The following is a 20,301-nucleotide window of genomic DNA, read 5'->3' as shown; positions in this document are numbered from 1 at the left end:
AGACTATATATTTGTTCCCCTTTCTTCCATGACAAAGAAAGAATAACTACACCACAACCAACCGCCATCTTCCTAATTGGACAAAGTTGCTGACAGCTTACCTGGTCTCAAGTTATGCTCATCCATACTGTGGCAGACGATATCACCGGGTCGAGGAGTGACCGATTTGGAGTATTTTACAAAAGGCTTTACCAACCTGGAGTGCAGCTCTTCGTCGGAGCTACTTGGATCACCGGAGAGTTTTGTGAGGCTATCAAATGTATATGACTGAGAATAGTATGGTTGATGTGATCTTGATGTGGGCAGAAGAACTTTTATGGAGCTCTAATCTAAAGCTTCTAAATCTATATTTAAGCAAAGCGCTACATCTTGTGATAGGTTAAAATAAGTCTAAACTAACCTACGCTATTATACAAACATTGAAATCTTGCAGGTGTTAAAATTTTTAACACCTGCAAAATTTTTTCTTAATACAAGTATGAGCAGCACAACAAAACATGGAACTTTCATTGTTTACACTATAAAATTTTACAGTATGGTCTAGACAACATTCGTTAGCTAATTTGATAATAATCTCAACAAGTCACTGACAAGGCTTGTACATTTATTGCGAAAAAAGGGAAAACAGAACAAATATTCTAGAAAATAACATTCCTGATGTTTACTGCATTTTTAGAGCCCAAAACGACCTAGATTGACTAGTTGTTTTTAAAGCAAAAACATATTTTCTTAAGGGCATACAGTAAGTTTACCTTCCTAGTCCACTGTCAGGTCTAACTAGACTACTGATTGGGCGAGATTCGGTTGTACTCGCTGTTGTGCAAGTGCCTTCTAACAGTCGAGCCTTGCTCAGAAATGATTCTGTTTCTGTTGGAGTTGCTTCCCCCATACATACACACCTGCCAACATGATTCGAGATGCAGGTGCAATCAATGGTAATTACTTTACTCAAGGCTTTCATCTGCCGTCTATAAAGAATGTAGTGATACTGTGAGAGAGAGATTAGTTGATACTAACTAATTCAAGTGGCCATGATGTTTATGAATAGTGAGATGAATAGGAATTGGAAGGAAGTGTGCGCTCACTCTAAAAATCAATACTCAAGTCGACTGTACATAAAAAATTCTTCTAGTCAGAATGTGAAATGCTTCAAGAATTGTAATAAATACCAAGCATGCAAAAAATAATTTCAAATTTCAAATGCCAAAGCTTGAATCAGTAAAAAGGAAAAATAGCACAAATAAAGTTGCAGTACAATTATAAAGAATGTCTCTGTCCAAGTCGGGATTTTAAATTTTTGTTGAATAATATTTGGCTCAATGTAGAGAAATCATGATGTTGCTTTTTTCTATACACAATTCAGAACTGATATTACAGAGCATACTGCATATATACACTTGCTGTGTAGATGTATATATACAGTAGAAATTATACTAACAGTATACGGCATATACATTATAGTTATTTACAAACTATATATACAATATGCAATCTATATATCGGTTATAGTAATAATGTTTTAGTAATGGAAAAGCTGCTTGGTGAGATTTGATCCGAAACCTCCTGTTTCGAGATCGTCAAAAGATTGTCAGAGGCACCAAGCTTATCCATTACACTACAGTGTTCAACCAAGCAAAACCATATTAATGGTGAAAATATTTATTAAATAGGTTAAAATACCCATAATAATGTTGTGTCTCACATAACGATTAACAACTGATCTCAATAAGTGAATGCCCGGCGTTGCACGAGCATTATATGGGTAAAAAAAGTATATATAAGTATACATATATACCTACATGTATACGTATATGTGTATACATATATAAATACGTACATATATGTATACATATGTATATATACATATGTATATGTACATATGTATATAAATATGTAAAGCAACATCAACTATGAAGCTGAAGTATGTCACAAAGCTATTACTGAATACAAGAAACGCTTTTGGCAGATCCTACAAAACCAGCTCAATGCCAGGAATCAAGTCATGGCAATAAATACTTATGCACTGCCAGTAGTAATATACCCAGCAGGCATAATAAAGCGGACTGAGGAAGCCATTAAGAAAACAGATATAGCAACTCGTAAACTGTTGACCATGCATGGAGCACTCCACCCAAAATCTGATACTACTAGATTGTATCTGGATAAGAAAGATGAGGTAGGGGACTCAAAAATGTACAGCAAACAGTGAAAGAAGAAGAACAAAGCATCCAAGCCTATGCAGCCTCCATGGCTACTTCAGATAAGTTGCTAGCTGAATTTCAATAGGCTGCTCTGACAATGGAACTTCGCAGTGATGATGAGGAACTTGATTGGCACGTGAAACCTTTTTATGGTGCTTACCACCAACAAATATTTAAGGTTGGCGATCTTCACCGGACATATATGTGGCTGAACAAAGGAAACCTAACAACCAATACAGAGTCGCTAATCATGGCAGCCCAGGAGCAAGTACTCCTAACAAGGCAACTCTAAACAAAAATTTATCACACTAGAGACGATCCTAGATGCAGACTGTGCAAAGATGCACCTGAGACCATCCAACACATCATCAGTGGATGCAAGCAGCTAGCAGGAAACGCATACACTGAGCGGCATAATCATGTCGCAGGTGTTGTGTACAGACGTCTGTGTAATGAGCATGGCCTTAATAAACCACAACACTGGTGGGAAGCTCCTGGTAAGGTCAATGAAAATGACCGTGCTAAGATCCTCTGGGACTTCTACATCCGGACTGACAAGCATGTCCTAGCAAACCAACCAGATATAGTGGTGGTAGACAAGGAGAACAAGAGGGCTACTATAATACATATAGCAGTACCCATTGATAACAATAGAGCCAACAAAGAAAAAGACAAAAGTAGAATAATATCTCCCTCTTGTAAGAGATTGAAAAATGCTGGTATGTAAGAACAACTGTAGTTCCAGTAGTCATTGGGGTACTGTGCGTAATAACACCTGCACATAAAATGCGGCTTGCCCAGATACCGACAGCAATCAACTTGAGTAAGTTGCAAAAAAGTGCGCTATGGTAACAGCTAAGACCTTGAAGCAAGTGCTCAAACTCCCAGGTCTCTGGTAGGAGACTCGAGTTGTGGAATGGAGCGACCGACATAACATCGCAACCAAGTCGCGTAGACAGAAGAGAACAACTCCCTATAAGTGCAGCTGATGCATCAGGTGCAGTATGTCTGGTGACAAGCTGTTGTGTTGCTCGCCCGCGCGACGGGGGACAACTCCGCAAAAACAACAGTTTGTCAAGACAGGCTATAATCATTCTAGCTGGGCAAATGACAAACTTTGGAATTTATTTAGATATTATATGTATACATATGTGAATGCGCGTGCGTGCGTGCGCCGCAGGGTCTGAACATTATATAGAATATATATGTATACTTGTGTGAATGCGGGTGCGTGCGTATGCCGCAGGGTCTGAACATTCTTTTATGAGCAAGATTGAGAATTAATGACCAACCGTGTAGACATAATCCCGCTCATCTGTTTGTTTTTCTGCTACTGAATTAAGTGCGCAGTTCCAAGAAGGGTTCAATACATAAAGTTTTGAGTAAATCAGCCCAAAAATAACTCGATAAATAATTCCATTAATAACTCTATGAACAGTTACATCACTAGCTTTATGAATAAATTTGCAAAAAGCTCTGTAAATGGTTTCATTAACAACTCTATGATACTATGAATAACTTTTGAAATGGTTCTATACATAACTTTATGAATAACTCTATAAACAATCTACTAATTAATCCATAAACAACTCTAAGACTGGCTCTATAAATGATTCTATGAATAGCAAGGTAAACAATTTCATTAATGTTTTATGAACACGTCTATGAACACATATATGAATGGTACATGTTTTTAAGAAGAATATCTGAATCATCTTCAGGCTCCTCCTCTACAATATCCTCTGGTCTGATCTTAACAGGGTGTGGAGTGTAGTCTAGTTGTATGTTCACACTGTCTCTTTTTTCTACTTCACTGTCATTCGTCTACAATAATTACGTGAAATAGTATACATAATACTACAATACTATAGTATACATAGTACAACAATACTATAGTATACATAGTACTACAATACTATAGTATACATAATACTACAATACTATAGTATACATAATATTACAATAATATAGTATACATAATACTACAATACTATAGTATACATAATACTACAATACTATAGTATACATAATACTACAATATTATAGTATACATAATACTACAATATTATAGTATACATAATACTACAATATTATAGTATACATAGTACTACAATACTATAGTATACGTAATACTACAATACTATAGAATACATAATGCCACAATAATATAGTATACATAATACTACAATACTATAGTATACATAGTACTGCCTTACTATAGTATACATATTATCAACATGTTGTTACTAATAAATGAGTAGTGACTTCTATATGACTTGCACAGCATCAAGTTACAAACGTACGTACTGATCAGGTAACTGATGCAAGTACAAACGTACGTACTGATCAGGTAACTGATGCAAGTACAAACGTACGCACTGATCAGGTAACTGATGCAAGTACAAACGTACGCACTGATCAGGTAACTGATGCAAGTACAAAGGTACGCACTGATCAGGTAACTGATGCAAGTACAAATGTACGTACTGATTAGGTAACTGATGCAAGTACAAATGTACGCACTGATCAGGTAACTGATGCAAGTACAAACGTATGCACTGATCAGGTAACTGATGCAAGTACAAACGTACGTACTGATCAGGTAACTGATGCAAGTACAAATGTACGTACGGATCAGGTAACTGATGCAGTAAAGTGAGTAATAATTGTGTAGTACATGAGTAAGACAGGATTTTGAATGATGCCAAAATCAGAGCACACATTTCTAAACATTTTTTTAAATGCCAACTTGTTAACTTTCAGTTCAGAATAATTCTAATGTCTTTTATAAATTACTTTATTTCACCTTCAAGGAAGTGTCAGACACATCGCTACAAAATCTGTAATATTGTGCTGGCACCAATCTTATAGGGGAGATGAAAATTGGCCATTTTAGTTATTGGTTCATATTGAAAACGGAAAATGCGAATGTAAGCAGTGTTCCTCGTTTAAAGACTTTGACATAGATTTTATGGTGCAGTGAGATATCAACCAAGTTCTTAAGCATTAGGTCGGCTCATCAATACCTGCGATAATATTTTGGCTAGACGATACTCTATGTACAGTTCACTCTGGAGAAAAGCTGGAAATCTGTTGTCTTTAATCCATCTCAATCCTTGCTCTTTGTTTAGAGTCTGCAACGATACAAGCATAACTGTACATACAAGCAATAATAGCATTACAAAAATCGTTTAATACAATATATATAAAATATACAAATAAAAATAAAATGTTTATATATATATGAGGTCATCCAACACATTATGAGTGAATGCAAGCAGCGAGCCGGAAGTGCATACACTGAGAGGCATAATCATGTCGCATGTGCAGTGTACAGAAGTCTATGCAATGAGTATGGCCTCAACAAACTATAACACTTTTGGGAAGCTCTTGTTAAGGTCAATGGGAATGACCGTGCTAAGCTGTTCTGAGCTTTTTAAATCCGGACAGACAAGAATTTATTGGCAAAGAAGCCATATATCGCAGTGTTAGACAAGAAGAGCAAGAGGGCTGCTATAAAAGATATAGCAATATCCAATAACTACAATATAGGCAGCAAAAAGGAAAAAGTGTAAAACTATCTCTACCCCTTAAAGTAGATTAAAAAGTGCTGGCATATAAGAACAACTGTAAATCGGGTAGTCATAAAAGCAATGACTACTGAATTTACAGTTGTTATTAAGTGTAGTTGCTTACTCAACCATCAGGCTGTAGACCTCAACAAGTTGATATCTACAGCCTGATGATTGCGTAAGCAAGAAAATAACAGCAGCTGACAAAGATAAGTACACAATCTAATTTTCATCTAATTTATAACATAACTTATTACCTAATAAACTAATATACATGTAATATATAATTTGTATATAACATATAACAGTTTTATATAAATACATATATAAAAATTGTTCCCTCACCCAGATTATAAATATATCAGACTACACGTTTGACCAAATATTGCCCCTTTTCTAATGAAAAGCAATGAATTTACAATGCATTCAACTTTTGTGAGGACAAACGATGCAACGATTGAACATCTTTACCAAATATTGTAGAGCGATAAACAGACCTCAGCAAGATTACATACAAAGTGGCAAAGGCTAAGCCTATTCCCATGACGCTAAGAGGCAAGTCTATAAATAAATTAGATAAGCATGACAATAATAAACATTAATGGCATGCCAGATTTGACAACAGGCAACAGGTCACAAGCACTACATATGACAACACTCAGCAGTGGTTATCTATTTCTCATTCAATCTATGTCACCGGTGAGCAGGTTTCCAAACTAGTGACAGGTGAGGTTTGAAATTAAACATAAAACTCAATTAAGGCACTTAATACAGACATACTAATCAAAAGTTGTAAGTGCGCCTATTTACATAGAGATGAAAGGTGTTTGAAATTAAGCATTATGTAAACATTAGGATCAGCCAACCATAAAATTATGCATGATATCAATAGCAGCAAATAAAGGATCAATCATTAACTAGGGAGTGCAGCAGCTGTTACGTTGCTAGGCGAGCTTTATTTCCGGCTTTATCAAACAGGCATATATATAGTAGGAAACGCTTGACAGTAATACGTAATTTTACAATGAGATCTATATTGATGAATTGCTCAGCTGCAACTATTCTCAGCGTTTCACCTCCTCAAGAACTTTAGACATTCATGTATACAGCGAAATGGGTTTGTTAAAGAGCTTACTTTTAATTGGCTAAGTGCAGTTTTGATAGTTTTGCAAGACCAATAACAATGACTATACTTGTTCATTGGTTAATTACTGGTCGATTGACCAATTTATCCAACATAGATCACTTCATAGAAAATCAATACATTACTAGATGCTGGCAATAAACCATGTGGATAGCAAATGCATAGCAAAAAGGTTTTAGTGTTAGCTAGCCTTGATATAACTATGACAAACCATGATATATCATAGCAACATGTGTTGGTCAACAATTCTTATCCTGGCAGAATTGCAACATTCTCCAAACTTTATAAAGTACGAAAATTAAAGGTTTCTCAACAATTATTCTGACACATAGAAATCAAGCCCTGATGAAATTGCAACAAGTTAAATGCAAACACTAAGTTTGATATCACTGTTACGATATACTAATGTTATTATATATTACTGTTATTATATATTATTGTTACTACATACATGTAATACTATTATTATATATTTTTGTTATTACATATTACTGTTATTATATATTACTGTTATGGTATATTATTGTTGTTACTATATATTACTGTTATTATATATTACTGTTATTATATATTACTGTTATTATATATTACTGTTATTATATATTACTGTTACGGTATATTATTGTTGTTACTATATATTACTGTTATTATATAAGTTTGCTGAGATGAGCCGGAATACAAACTTTTTCATAATTTAGCCTTAAAACTTGCACCAAGAATGCTACTTTCCCATATTCAGGCGAAAAACATTATCTTCTGCAAGTGAACATGACTAAACCTAAACTAGACCTGACTACTTTTCTAAACTACTCAACCTGGGTTATGTCAAAAAGATGAAAATATATAAAAAAATTTATCAAGGATTTTACACAAAAAGTTGGAACTAGTAGTTTGCATTTCACATATTCAAGTAAAGAAAACATTTTAGAAGTTGGGATGAGTTACAAACTGTATTTAGAAGATTATATATATATATACTAATAATCGATACAAATAAACAAAAGCCAAATACAATGACCCTGCCACCTTAAAAACTGAGCAATTAAAACAGTTTTATATGCAACATTTACCATTAACAACAACATTACATCACATCATTACCACACCACAACAACACAACAATGTGATGTCACAATATTGCAACATCTCAATATCGCAACAACGTAACACCACAAAATCCCAACGCGTGAACATCGCAACACCCAAACATCGCAACAACAACAACGGCGTAAAATCACATCATCATAACACCACAATAGCGCAAACCATAACATTGCAACATCGCAGTAGCACAACACCACCACACAATATCACAACACGGACGTATGACTACAGCAATCCTCTCATGAACTCTCATGACCAGTTGTAATAGAAATCTATAGAGAAACCTGTAATAGCCTGACAGCAATAACAAGCGCTGTTAAATCTACTGTACTCTACTCGATCCTTATACAAAGCAACAGCTTATTGACTCGGCCATAGAATGTACAAATCAAACCTTTACCAACTAACCAATATCGTAATGTAAAACTGTAGAATCTGAGAGTCAGTCATAGAGTTATCATTCATTGAACCCTGATTTTACCAATAACTGTTGAGAGACAGTCATAGAGCTATCATTCATTAAACCCTGATTCTACCAATAACTGTTGAGAGTCAGTCATAGAGCTATCATTCATTAAACCCTGATTCTACCAATAACTGTTGAGAGTCAGTCATAGAGTTATTATTCATTAAACCCTGATTCTACCTATAAATGTTGAGTCAGTCATAGAGCTATCGGTTTTTAAAACAATTACCCTACAATATCTGTTGAAGTTCAATGACAAAGTAATTACTTTTTAGTTAGCCTGTCTTGACAAACTGTTGTTTTGGCAGAGTTGTAGCCCGTCGAGCAGAGCGAGCAAAACAACAGCTTGTCGCAAGACGCACTATAACCTGATGCATCAGCTGCACTGAAAGAGAGTTGTTCTCTTCTGTCTATGCGGCTTGGCTGCGATGTTATGTCAGTCGCTCCATTAGTAATCATAATGGATTTCGTCCAAAAAGTTATGTTGAAAAAAATAAGATACTACCTTTAACCAGAGACCAGTCTCTGTGGTAAACTATAGTAGAACTTAAGAACCTGGGAAACAACAGCGACTAAACATGTTATTATTTGTGCGCTCAGTCGGTTTTATTGGTATTTGTGTATCAGAAAGTTTTATTTGTTCTTATTGATTTTAGTTTTAATTTATTTTATTCTTAAGCTTTACTAAAGTTTACCACAGAGACTGGTCTCCGGTTAAACATTGTACATGTATCTTATTTTTTTCTACATAAATTTGTGCGCGAAATCCGTTATGATTACCAATGGAGCGACCGACATAACATCGCAGCCAAGTCAAATAGACGGAAGAGAACATCTCCCTTTCAGTGCAGCTGATGCATTAGGTGCAGTGTGTCTTGTGACAAGCTGTTGTTTTGCTTGCTCCGCTCACCGAGGGACAACTCCGCAAAAACAAGAGTTTGTCAAGACAGGCTACTCTTTAGTACACCAACCACACGAAAAATTATAAAAAGTTTGTGTTTATATTCTGAAGGCTTGGTAATTGATCTTATAGCAATATTCATGAAACTATGTTCTTTTTAAAAACTATAACTCAATGAAGTCAAAACAAGTGACGGTACACTACGCTATTCACAAACTGGGAGTATTTTTCAATGTCGTACACGGATAAGCAATCCATGGAATGCTGATACCTGTGATACACCTGATACATCACTTTATTAAACATGACTTTGAACTTTAGTGACTTCTTTTGAGTTAAAGATTACACTGACCGTGACAGTAAAGCTTGTGTCAATCTCTTCTGGACCGAGGTCAAAGTCATCCTCAAGGGGAATGATGGGAAGATCAGTGAAGCTATGTTGAGTGACAGCCCGATATATCCGAGGGCGCTTTTTTGACGCCCGAACTGCAGCTTTTATTTTCTGTGACAACTTTCGCCTCGCACCATCAACTATCTCAAACCATCCTGTGTTTTTGTTAAAGAAAAGGGCTTCCGGAAAGGTCTAGAACACAATCACGTGAAATGCAAGCAAGCTTTAACAAGAAATAAATTGCTACAAAATGCCTGGGTTGCCTAATGTTGTTATCTCCCCTTACATACAAACATCTGACTATATCAAGGTTCGTGCACAGGTTTGTGTAGGGTTTACTTGTGTGCCATTACAATAAGAAGTTTTAATGGAGCACTGTTAACGACGGAGATGACTTGCCAGGACATACAGAACATCAATGTTTAGACAGGCTTCAAGAGTCGAATGCTATCTCCTAGCAGAGAGATAACTTAAGTGTCACAACTCACAGGAAGAGCGAGGAACTCATTGAAATAATTCAGGAATAGTTCATCTGTAGCAAGAATGTCTTCCTGGAAAACCAAGCAAACAAATATTACACAGGACAAAACATTGCAGCACATTGTAAACATTGTATAATGCCATATACTTTAGTGTTTTATAGCATATATGCTGCATATATTACAAAATATACTGGTACTGTATAGCACAAGCATGAAAACCTGCATAATTCAAAACAGACCTGTACACGTCATACCATACATAAGTATATCACAAGGCTTACCAGTATGATATTTTAGTTTTTAGTGTTATATATTATTATATATACTAGTATGATATAATATATCATACTAGTACATCTCATAATATTATTATGAGATGTACTAGTATGATATATTATGAGATATACTAGTATGATATATTATGAGATATACTAGTATGATATATTATGAGATATACTAGTATGATATATTATGAGATATACTAGTATCATATATTATTAGATATACTAGTATGATATATTATGATATATACTAGTATGATGTATTATGAAATATACTAGTATCATATATTATGATATATACTAGTATGATATATTACAAGACATCTCAACATTTTGCAGTATTAAGGAACAGTACCAAGTACATGTATATGACATAAAAAGAAATGAAGCAACAGCACACTAAATTAGCCTATAAGTATACATACTGTATTCTGTATAAAGGCTAATTATTAGCCACTTCTCAACAAGCATGTCTTTATGGCTCTTACCAATTTACTCATGCGCTGGTGTATGATAGAATTGGCCCTCTTCAATTTCGCAGACGTCATTCTTGAGATGAGTTTACATGATGCCCGGTCAGCTGCCAGCTAACGCTAATAGTTATCTATGATGTGTGTAGAGCACTACACTCAATGTGTCGCCTCATAATGCGAGAGACCAACTAGGCGCACCGTGAAATGCTCAATGTTTACACAATTAAAGCCTTGTGTGTCCAGAGCGCCTAGTTACTAAGTACCCTTTACCACTTTCAATCTCATATACTTATGTAATCTTATAGGAACTCTGCGTGCCCAGTGTAATTTGTGAGTTTAGCGCAATGCAAATATATATATGACAGCATTGAAAAACGAACAATTATATTTCTTACCAAGTCCCGAGAGTCGATGTGATTTGGAGGCTCTACAATTAGATAAAAATGATCAAATGTTTATATTACAGATAATGGACTTCATAGACATAAATATTATAAACATGAAACAAGAGTATTAGCCTGTACATTAATTGATATGGATATATATATATAGACATTCGATCATGCATAATTTATTTATATAGTATAGACATTCGATCATGCATAATTTATTTATAGAGTATAGACATTCGATCATGCATAATTTATTTATAGACTATAGACATTCAATCATAAAAACTTTATTCATAAACTATAGACATTGGATCATACGAACTTTATTCATAGACTATTGACATTGGATCATAAGGACTTTATTCATAGACTATAGACATTGGATCATGCACAATTCATTCGTAGAGTATAGACATTCGGTCATGCAGAATTTATTCATAGAGTATAGACAGTCGATCATGCATAATTTATTCATAGACTATAGGCATTGGATCATAAGAACTTTATTCATAGACTATAGACATTGGATCATAAGAACTTTATTCATAGACTATAGACATTGGATCATAAGAACTTTTTAAAGATATTTTAGAAATTGGACAGCGAAAATTTTGACAGATTTTTGACATACTGTAAACATTATTCATAAACTAATGAGATTATGTTGGGGAGAAGTCATTCAAAGACTATAAATGTTAGATAGAGGCAACTTCATTTATAGATTGCAGACACAAGATTGCAAAGGTTATTTTCATCTGTTAGAGACGTATAATCATAAAGTGTCTTCACGCCTGATTAAATCGCTGTATTCATGGTTAATAAAAACTGCAGTCACAATTAATAGGTTGTCAATATGTGGTCAGAATACTTATTTGTAAAAGCAACCTTTTTGTGACTGAAAAAAGATATTAGTGCATTACGTTTAGACTCAAGGCGAGCAAAGGTTATGACCAGAAATCTGGATGAGGCTGCAACTTTGTATGTGTATGTTTCATTCATTCATAAACCTTAAATATAGAGTGGTGACAACTTGGTGAAAACTAACAAATGATCCCCCAGGTTTTAATCATTTTCAATTTTTAAGAGAATGTAAGGAGCCTATGACTCGTTATTATCAGAGTATTTCTAGTGCCAACAGATTATTTCAACTCATCTTTCCCTGTCATGTATAGACTTGTGATGTTATTTTAAAAGCATCTTTTTTCAACAGCATTAACCAGTGTAGAAGAGTAATCAACCACAGTAACCAGTGTAGAAGAGTAATCAACCACAGTAACCAGTGTAGAAGAGTAATCAACCACAGTAACCAGTGTAGAAGAGTAATCAACCACAGTAACCAGTGTAGAAGAGTAATCAACCGCAGTAACCATTGTAGAAGAGTAATCAACCACAGTAACCAGTGTAGAAGAGTAATCAACCGCAGTAACCATTGTAGAAGAGTAATCAACCGCAGTAACCATTGTAGAAGAGTAATCAACCACAGTAACCATTGTAGAAGAGTAATCAACCACAGAACCAGTGTAGAAGAGTAATCAACTGCAGTAACCAGTGTAGAAGAGTAATCAACCGCAGTAACCAGTGTAGAAGAGTAATCAACCACAGTAACCAGTGTAGAAGAGTAATCAACCGCAGTAACCATTGTAGAAGAGTAATCAACCACAGAACCAGTGTAGAAGAGTAATCAATTGCAGTAACCAGTGTAGAAGAGTAATCAACCGCAGTAACCAGTGTAGAAGAGTAATCAACCACAGTAACCAGTGTAGAAGAGTAATCAACCGCAGTAACCATTGTAGAAGAGTAATCAACCACAGTAACCAGTGTAGAAGAGTAATCAACCACAGTAACCAGTGTAGAAGAGTAATCAACCACAGTAACCAGTGTAGAAGAGTAATCAACCGCAGTAACCATTGTAGAAGAGTAATCAACCACAGAACCAGTGTAGAAGAGTAATCAACTGCAGTAACCAGTGTAGAAGAGTAATCAACCGCAGTAACCAGTGTAGAAGAGTAATCAACCGCAGTAACCAGTGTAGAAGAGTAATCAACCGCAGTAACCATTGTAGAAGAGTAGTCCTACACTCTAGCACAACTGAGGCCTATGTCCAACAACAAAACACTCATTCTGGTTGATCAAAAAAGGTGAAATCACGAAATGAATTTATTATTAAGTTAATTCTAATACAATTGTCTGTGGGGAATATTCATGATGGGCAGATTAGAATAGTACTTGTATTGTTTTACCTAGACAGCCTTTCTCTTTCTTCTGTTTGGTCATGCCGACAAAGCTAGTACATATATGTTTAGCGCGTCAATCACAATATGGTATTCTACCAAGGCTAACGAGAGTTCACCTGTTGAAGACAACCTTACGAACTGCAGTCAGCTGGTCTGACCATGTTACAATGCTCATTACAATGCTCATTAGAACTCTAATATTTCATAACATCTATGGTATAAGTTTTCATGATGTAAGGATTATATTACCGAATTTAACAACGGCATTAATTGACATCAAATAGCCTTCGGACTGTCAGCTTATATTTCAACATATCGAGCAGATGAACAAGGGTTAGAATGCGCGTGAACAACCAGGGACATATATCAGTTTATTATCAAAGCCTTTCAGCTAAACTACCGTTGCTATTTGTACAGCAGAGTGTTTACAAGACCCAAGTTATGTATGTTATTGACTATCGGGGCTGACAATAATCAAAGTACATTCTTCTGCAAAATGCAAACAAGATTTCTTAGCCTTGTAAAAACCAAATTGGATATTTGAAAAAGATTGGCGCTTACACCTCCTCACCCTTTAGAACCGTAAACTTTTGGTCACCTTATCATTATTCATCGCTTGTGTCAGCATGATCAAAGTTCAAACGAATGCAATATTTGCTAACTACATGTACATATAAACCGGTTCACAGTAAACACATTTCAAATTGTGGTTGAAATCAGTGCGCTGCTTATACCAATGTAACGAGATGGTCGTAGCCCCATACCTATCTTAAAGATGAGACGTCCTGCAGCAGTGTTCATGATGAACAGCTCAAACAGTTGTAAAGCTCTGCAAAGTATACAGAGATCTGAAAGCTTTGGTACCTTACCCGATTCTATATTCCAAACTGAGCCAGCTGCCCTTCTGTCATATATACTGAAGAATTCATCCATTATGCTTTATTCTCCCTGCAAATTTGTTGATATTAAAAATAGGTAAGTATTATTTGCTGTTAGTTTAAGAGTTACCGACTAAGGTATCAAAATAAGCGCATAACACCAGTGCGAACATGACACCTATGAGCGGAATGCTCAGTGGGCCTTGGTTGGTTACAGTCGGTATTCTAACAATGCTCTATGATACCTTTGTAATTACACGGGCATCCATTGTAGGCTATAAAAACCGGTGCTTTAGCAAGTTCATACATATACAAACAGTTATACAAGATTGTGCAAAGATTTATTTAAAATAGTTTCAACTGTATTCGGCAATAAGCAAGACAATGGGCTGCCTGTGAACAATGCTAAACAATAAACAAAAGAACCATAGGGAGTTTATAGAAGTGTATCTCAAAATACAATCACATGGTTGAGTGCGGTTGCACGGGCTGAGAGATATGCTTGGAGCTTAGCCTAAGGCAACGATGGTTCCGCCCCTAAAATAACTATCTTCGTCATATACCCCTATTATTCTAATACGGACCTTTGGCAAACCTCCCTGCACCACCGTCATATGAATCTCTGCTCTCTTCTCTACGATAGCCACCAGCATATGAATCTCTGCTCTCTTCTCTACGATAGCCACCAGAATCTGGATCTCTGCTTTCTTCTCTACGATAGCCACCAGCATATGAATCTCTACTCTCTTCTCTACCATAGCCACCAGAATAGGAATCTCTCCTCTCTTCTCCACAACAGCCATGAGAATAGGGATCTCTCCTCTCGTCACTACCAAAGCCACCCCTTTCAAAACCACCTCGAATATAAGCACCTCCTCTATAGCCGCCTCTCCCAAAACCATCTCCCCTGGAGCTAGCACGATAGCCTCTACCTCTGTACCCGTCACCACCATAGCTTCCATGGCCTCCTCTATATCCAGCTTTATCATAACCACCAACTCCACCTACACACCAAGATTGCGAGATGACAGCACAGGCACAATTTGTATTTGTCACCGCGAAGAAAACTTATACGAAATTCAACAAAATGCTACCACACCTTCTTTTGAACTCGAAGGTGGCACAATTCAGCAATCTAAGCAGTCAGTGTAAACGGAAGATATTAAAAATAACATTCTCGAGGAATTACCTGCTCACAACATTAGTTATGAAGTGGATAATGGCTCTGCAGAACTTAGTAAGAACTAAAGACCAGACTAACGGGTAACATTTCTGTACTTTTCACATAATAAGAATTAGTAGTAACAGACCGAGGTGATGCCGATGGATGTGTGCACACAGTGACATATAGTTGAAGAGGTGTCACAGGTGGCTTACATGTACATAAGGATAAGTACCAACAGTTAGATATACTTGAAGAAGTGTCACAGGTGACATGACACGTGTAAGGATGTGTGTCAACAATGAGCTATACTTGAGGTATCACAGGTGATATCAATATGGATATGTGCCTACAGTGACAGATACATAATGAGGTGTCATAGGTGGTATACATATGGATGTGTGCCAACAGTAAAGCATGTTTGAAACTATCAGATAGAGTGAAGGAAGTGATCCATAAGGCCATAACAAGGCTACCTATGATGTCTGAAATGGAACAGCAGTGACAACAAAGCAAGTCTAAAGGAAGGAGGCAGCTGTGATGAGAAGAATAAGGTGCCGAGTGAGTAACTACCATATTTTTCGGACTATTAGCCACTACTTTTTTCTGATGATTTGAGCCATGCGGCTTATATAAGGGTGTGGCTATTCTGTGGCTTTTTCTTTGACCGCTAGGGCGCATTAACCATAATCTCCGGTTAGTGTGCCTTTAGCGATGAAAGAAAATGCGAAACAATGTCTAACGACACTGTTCCGTTAGGCACTAGGTTAAAAAACATCGGTTAATACGAAACAGTGCCGTTAGACACTGTTCCATTTTAAACAGCAAAGTTACTGCGGTGTTAAAAAGCACCGTCCTGAGTTCTGCGGCCTTATACAAAGGTGTGGCCTATGTATCGTTTTATTATCATTTTTTTGCAAAATAAAACAGATGCGGCTTATATAAGGGTGCGGTTTATAGTCCAAAAAGTACTGTAGATAAGACAGCGTCTCAAAATGATGAAGAGACTTACAATCTTGATATATAGCTGTTGCTGAATGAAGCGCGTTTGCAATTGACAGTTGTTGGATATGGTGATGTATGGGAAGAAAGGGAGGGCAAATCCTATCGGCAGACTATTATTGCCAGAGAAGATATGGGAAATGTTGCAGTGATGGAAAAGGTAGTTGGCATGGACCAACAAATGGCCTCAACTAGGGAGCAAAGTTTCGCTAAGAATATTTAATGTTCCACATACCTGTTGTAAATGTTAATATCAGAGTCGTGTTCTCACAAACTGGCTTATACAAATTCAAGTCTGTTTCACTAGCTCTATGACACAATCTCATAATTGTATCATGGATGTTCTGCATCAGAATACTCACTGTATCTTTGAGAGGGGCCTCTGTAGCCGCCTCCTCTTCCATAAGATAATCGTGGCATCTTAGGTCGCATCATTCCCATCAACCTCGGCTCTTGATCACTACAACAGAAATTTTAATTATAAAACTTTACGTTATACAAAAACATAGAGTGACAATCCCTTTAGGTAGCGCAAGCTTGTGACTAAACATAGCCCGGAAAAGAGAAGATAAATTCCGCATACCTAGGTCCCCCCATATGCTGGCTATTCTCAACTCCCACCATGGCTGCGCCTGGTTTACAGAGAGACCTGACAATCTTGAGTAGCTGCTGATCATTTTCTGAGGGTTCGCTTGTAGCCTCGGGCTCTTCACAAGCTCGCTCTAAAAGTTGTTCTAGTGCCTGCCGCAGTGCAGCTATCCTTGCCACAGTTTCCACAGCAACATTTAAGGGAATCCTGGAGAGACAACAGCAATGAGTGAAGAGAGAGAGAGAGAGAGAAAACAATCTTATAAAATCTTCAAAGCTATGCTTGCCTATGCAGCTTTAAACTATTGATATACAGCCCCCAAGGATAGCTGATGGCTCTCAAATGGGCGGGGTTTAATGATAGAGCTCTGTTAGGATTGTGCTGACTTGGGTTTCGGAGCTAACGCAATTCTCGCGGGGCGGTCGCGTTGCCTGTGAAAGCTGTGAATTCCGAGTGAAAAGAAAACTAACTGACCCAGTTTTTTTAACAAAATAATAACCCAATATCGTAAACTTATTGGGGTAGAATTTTGAGTTGATATGTTAACTCCGTGATCAAAAATTTTGTATAAGTAACTAGCTGCATTACCCGTCTACAGGAACAGATTCACGTGCAGCATAAGGTTTATTGAGAGTTGTCTTTCATACTGTAAAACACCTCAAATTATGCAGTCTACTGAAATTGTTGTCCTGATCAGTGTATGCATAACATATACATGTCAGTAATGTTGGGGAGAACAATGAAAATCTGCAATGTGTTTTACAGCTAGATGCGTGTAAAATCTAGTAAATATTCTAGATTCATGTGTCTAGATTCATGCATCCGGTCATACCCGTCTATATTTGCAGTTGACGATCGTGCACTTCTGCTGCCGAGCCCCCGCCTCGGCTGACCATTCTTTACCCGCCTCGCAGTTGACAATCGCGCTCTTGCACTCGCCTCGCAATCACCTCCCACTCAATCGCCTCGCACTCAATCGCCTCGCAATCAATTGCCCCGCACTCGCCTTGCAATCAATTGCTTGCACTCGCAACCAATCGCCTCGCACTCGCAATCAATCACCTCGCAATCAATCGCCTAGCACTCAATCGCCTCGCACTCGCCAACTCATTCATCCGGAAAGCCGCGCTTGGAGACTCTCGCTGCATTCAGGGCAAAAAAGTCTCCCGTGCATCCCCGAGTGACGCCACAGCCCCAAACCGCTAGCTGCATTACCAATCCACAAAACAGATTCATGTACAGCAAGAGGTTTATTGAGAGTTGTCTTTCATATTGTAAAACAACTCCAAATATGCAGTCTACTGAAATTTTTTGCCCTGATTACACTATACATATGCAGTCATATATGTCAATAATGTTGGGGAGAACAATGGAAATCTGCAATACGTTTTACAGCTAGTCTAAAATGCATCAGTCTCAAACTACTCAAATCGGAGTTGCCCTATTTGTGTACAGAGAACTGATGAAATTGACATTGCTAGGCAAACTGAAGTTCTTCAAACATAACGCCAACATGATAGCATTTTTATAAGATACAATAAGGAAAACGAATGCCTGAAAATATTTATATACTGAAAAATATGTTAGAAAATGCTGCATGTGGTATAGCAGAACATGAAGAACATAGCAGGACATAACAATAACACAATGTTAGTTCAACGCAAAACTTGCGGATAGACAACAGTTTTTGTTTTTCTGTCGGGTGTATGAACAAACATTTTTCGGCTTGTGCCCACTTTAGAGCAGGCGACGTACAGCTGGTCATGGCTGGGTGACAGTAAGTCGATACCAGCTGCTCTCTTTCTTTTCACCATCGCCTATCGCAACCCTCAGAGTACTTGTGCAAGTTCTGTAGTAGTAAGTTACAGTAGGCTCACTCGTAGCTGGAAAAAAAAGAGTAACTCAACTACTGAAGGAAACGAACATGTCCCACTATCACGAACAGTGGCAAATCCAACGTTATTAAGTAGTTGAGGTGTGGCAATTCATAGACAATACACTACAACATTGAATGAGAAGTACTTACATTTTTGAAGTAGAAATTTAGTAGGTAAAACGCAGTAACAGTACCCGTGCAAGTTCTGTAGTAGCTGTAGTTCTGTAGCACTCGTAGCTGAAAAAAAGTAAAAGTAACTCGGCTGCGGAAGGAAATGAACATGTTTACTACCACAAACAGTGGCAAATCCAACGTTTTAAACCCTTTCACTGAAGTAGACTCATTTATGCGTTTTCTACGGTCAACCGCGTAGACACATTTTGCGACTTTACCAGCAGTTGCTAGTAACTGAATTTTATTATTCGTTAATAACATAACCAACGGTCTTTAGGAAGTTTATGGTAGTGACAGTGTTGTCCTAAGATTTCTATATAAAATTAGCCTAAAGTTTAATATTTTAATCTTTGTTTGGGAATTTCTAACTTAAAAACAAGATTTTTTGTGTAAGTTCATCAAACGCGCCCGAGTGAGAAAACAAATAACTACTTATGTTGATGACATTATAGCCGATTCAGATTTTTGTGATTACACAGATAATTAAAATAGCAATAGCAGCGCCAACTCTGATGGTGATGGAAGTAATGGTTTTGTAAGAATAAGGAACATTGTAGAGGATCATTCTAGCTTCATAGCTTCACATCGCTTTATCAATGCAAAAAGCATAGATACAATAAATTTTTTGCATAGCAGTGTTTGTTAACACGTTGGCAAACTGATATATATAACCAAAACAAACGTTCTAGATGGAGTTTGAAATTTAAAAAATATTGTATACATATCATGAAGCAATATCGGCAAAATGGCTAGAAGTAGGCCGATAGCTAAATTTGTACACGGAAGCAAGTGAAAGGGTTATGTAGTGGAGGTGTGTCAATTCATAGACAATACAACATTGAATGAGAAGTACTCACCTTTTAAAGTACTAACCTGAGGTATAAATTTAGTAGGTGAGAGCAGAGTTTTTTCCAGTGGCCCCAAGAAACAAACGTTCACATGACCTTCTCGGTACAAGTTGGCAGTGAATATTAATTAC

General features: G+C 36.9%; 2 protein-coding genes across 3 annotated transcripts in view; both read right to left on the bottom strand.

The window, feature by feature from the left end:
- Nucleotides 1-14,643, bottom strand: part of LOC137389867 (regulator of G-protein signaling 22-like) — a 65,062-nt gene extending 50,419 nt beyond the window's left edge. The window contains 7 exon segments of the mRNA XM_068076015.1: nt 102-223; nt 753-899; nt 3,889-4,025; nt 9,741-9,971; nt 10,268-10,330; nt 11,411-11,442; nt 14,511-14,643. Of these exon segments, the coding sequence (XP_067932116.1) occupies nt 102-223; nt 753-899; nt 3,889-4,025; nt 9,741-9,971; nt 10,268-10,330; nt 11,411-11,442; nt 14,511-14,574 (796 nt within the window). The 5' untranslated portion in view covers nt 14,575-14,643.
- Nucleotides 14,644-14,838: 195 nt separating this feature from the next.
- The window catches only part of LOC137391341 (ATP-dependent RNA helicase A-like), a 62,095-nt gene continuing 56,632 nt past the window's right edge, over nt 14,839-20,301 (bottom strand). For both annotated transcript variants that reach the window (XM_068077784.1, XM_068077785.1), the window contains 3 exons: nt 17,267-17,479; nt 17,046-17,143; nt 14,839-15,523 (listed from right to left, as the gene is read on the bottom strand). In XM_068077784.1, coding sequence (XP_067933885.1) covers nt 15,093-15,523; nt 17,046-17,143; nt 17,267-17,479 — 742 coding nt within the window. In that variant the 3' untranslated portion in view covers nt 14,839-15,092. The remainder of the gene's footprint in view (nt 15,524-17,045; nt 17,144-17,266; nt 17,480-20,301) is intronic.

The sequence above is a fragment of the Watersipora subatra genome, chromosome 3 (genome assembly GCF_963576615.1).
Source record: "Watersipora subatra chromosome 3, tzWatSuba1.1, whole genome shotgun sequence".
Classification (NCBI taxonomy): domain Eukaryota; kingdom Metazoa; phylum Bryozoa; class Gymnolaemata; order Cheilostomatida; family Watersiporidae; genus Watersipora; species Watersipora subatra.
This window is presented reverse-complemented; position numbering and strand designations above follow the sequence as displayed.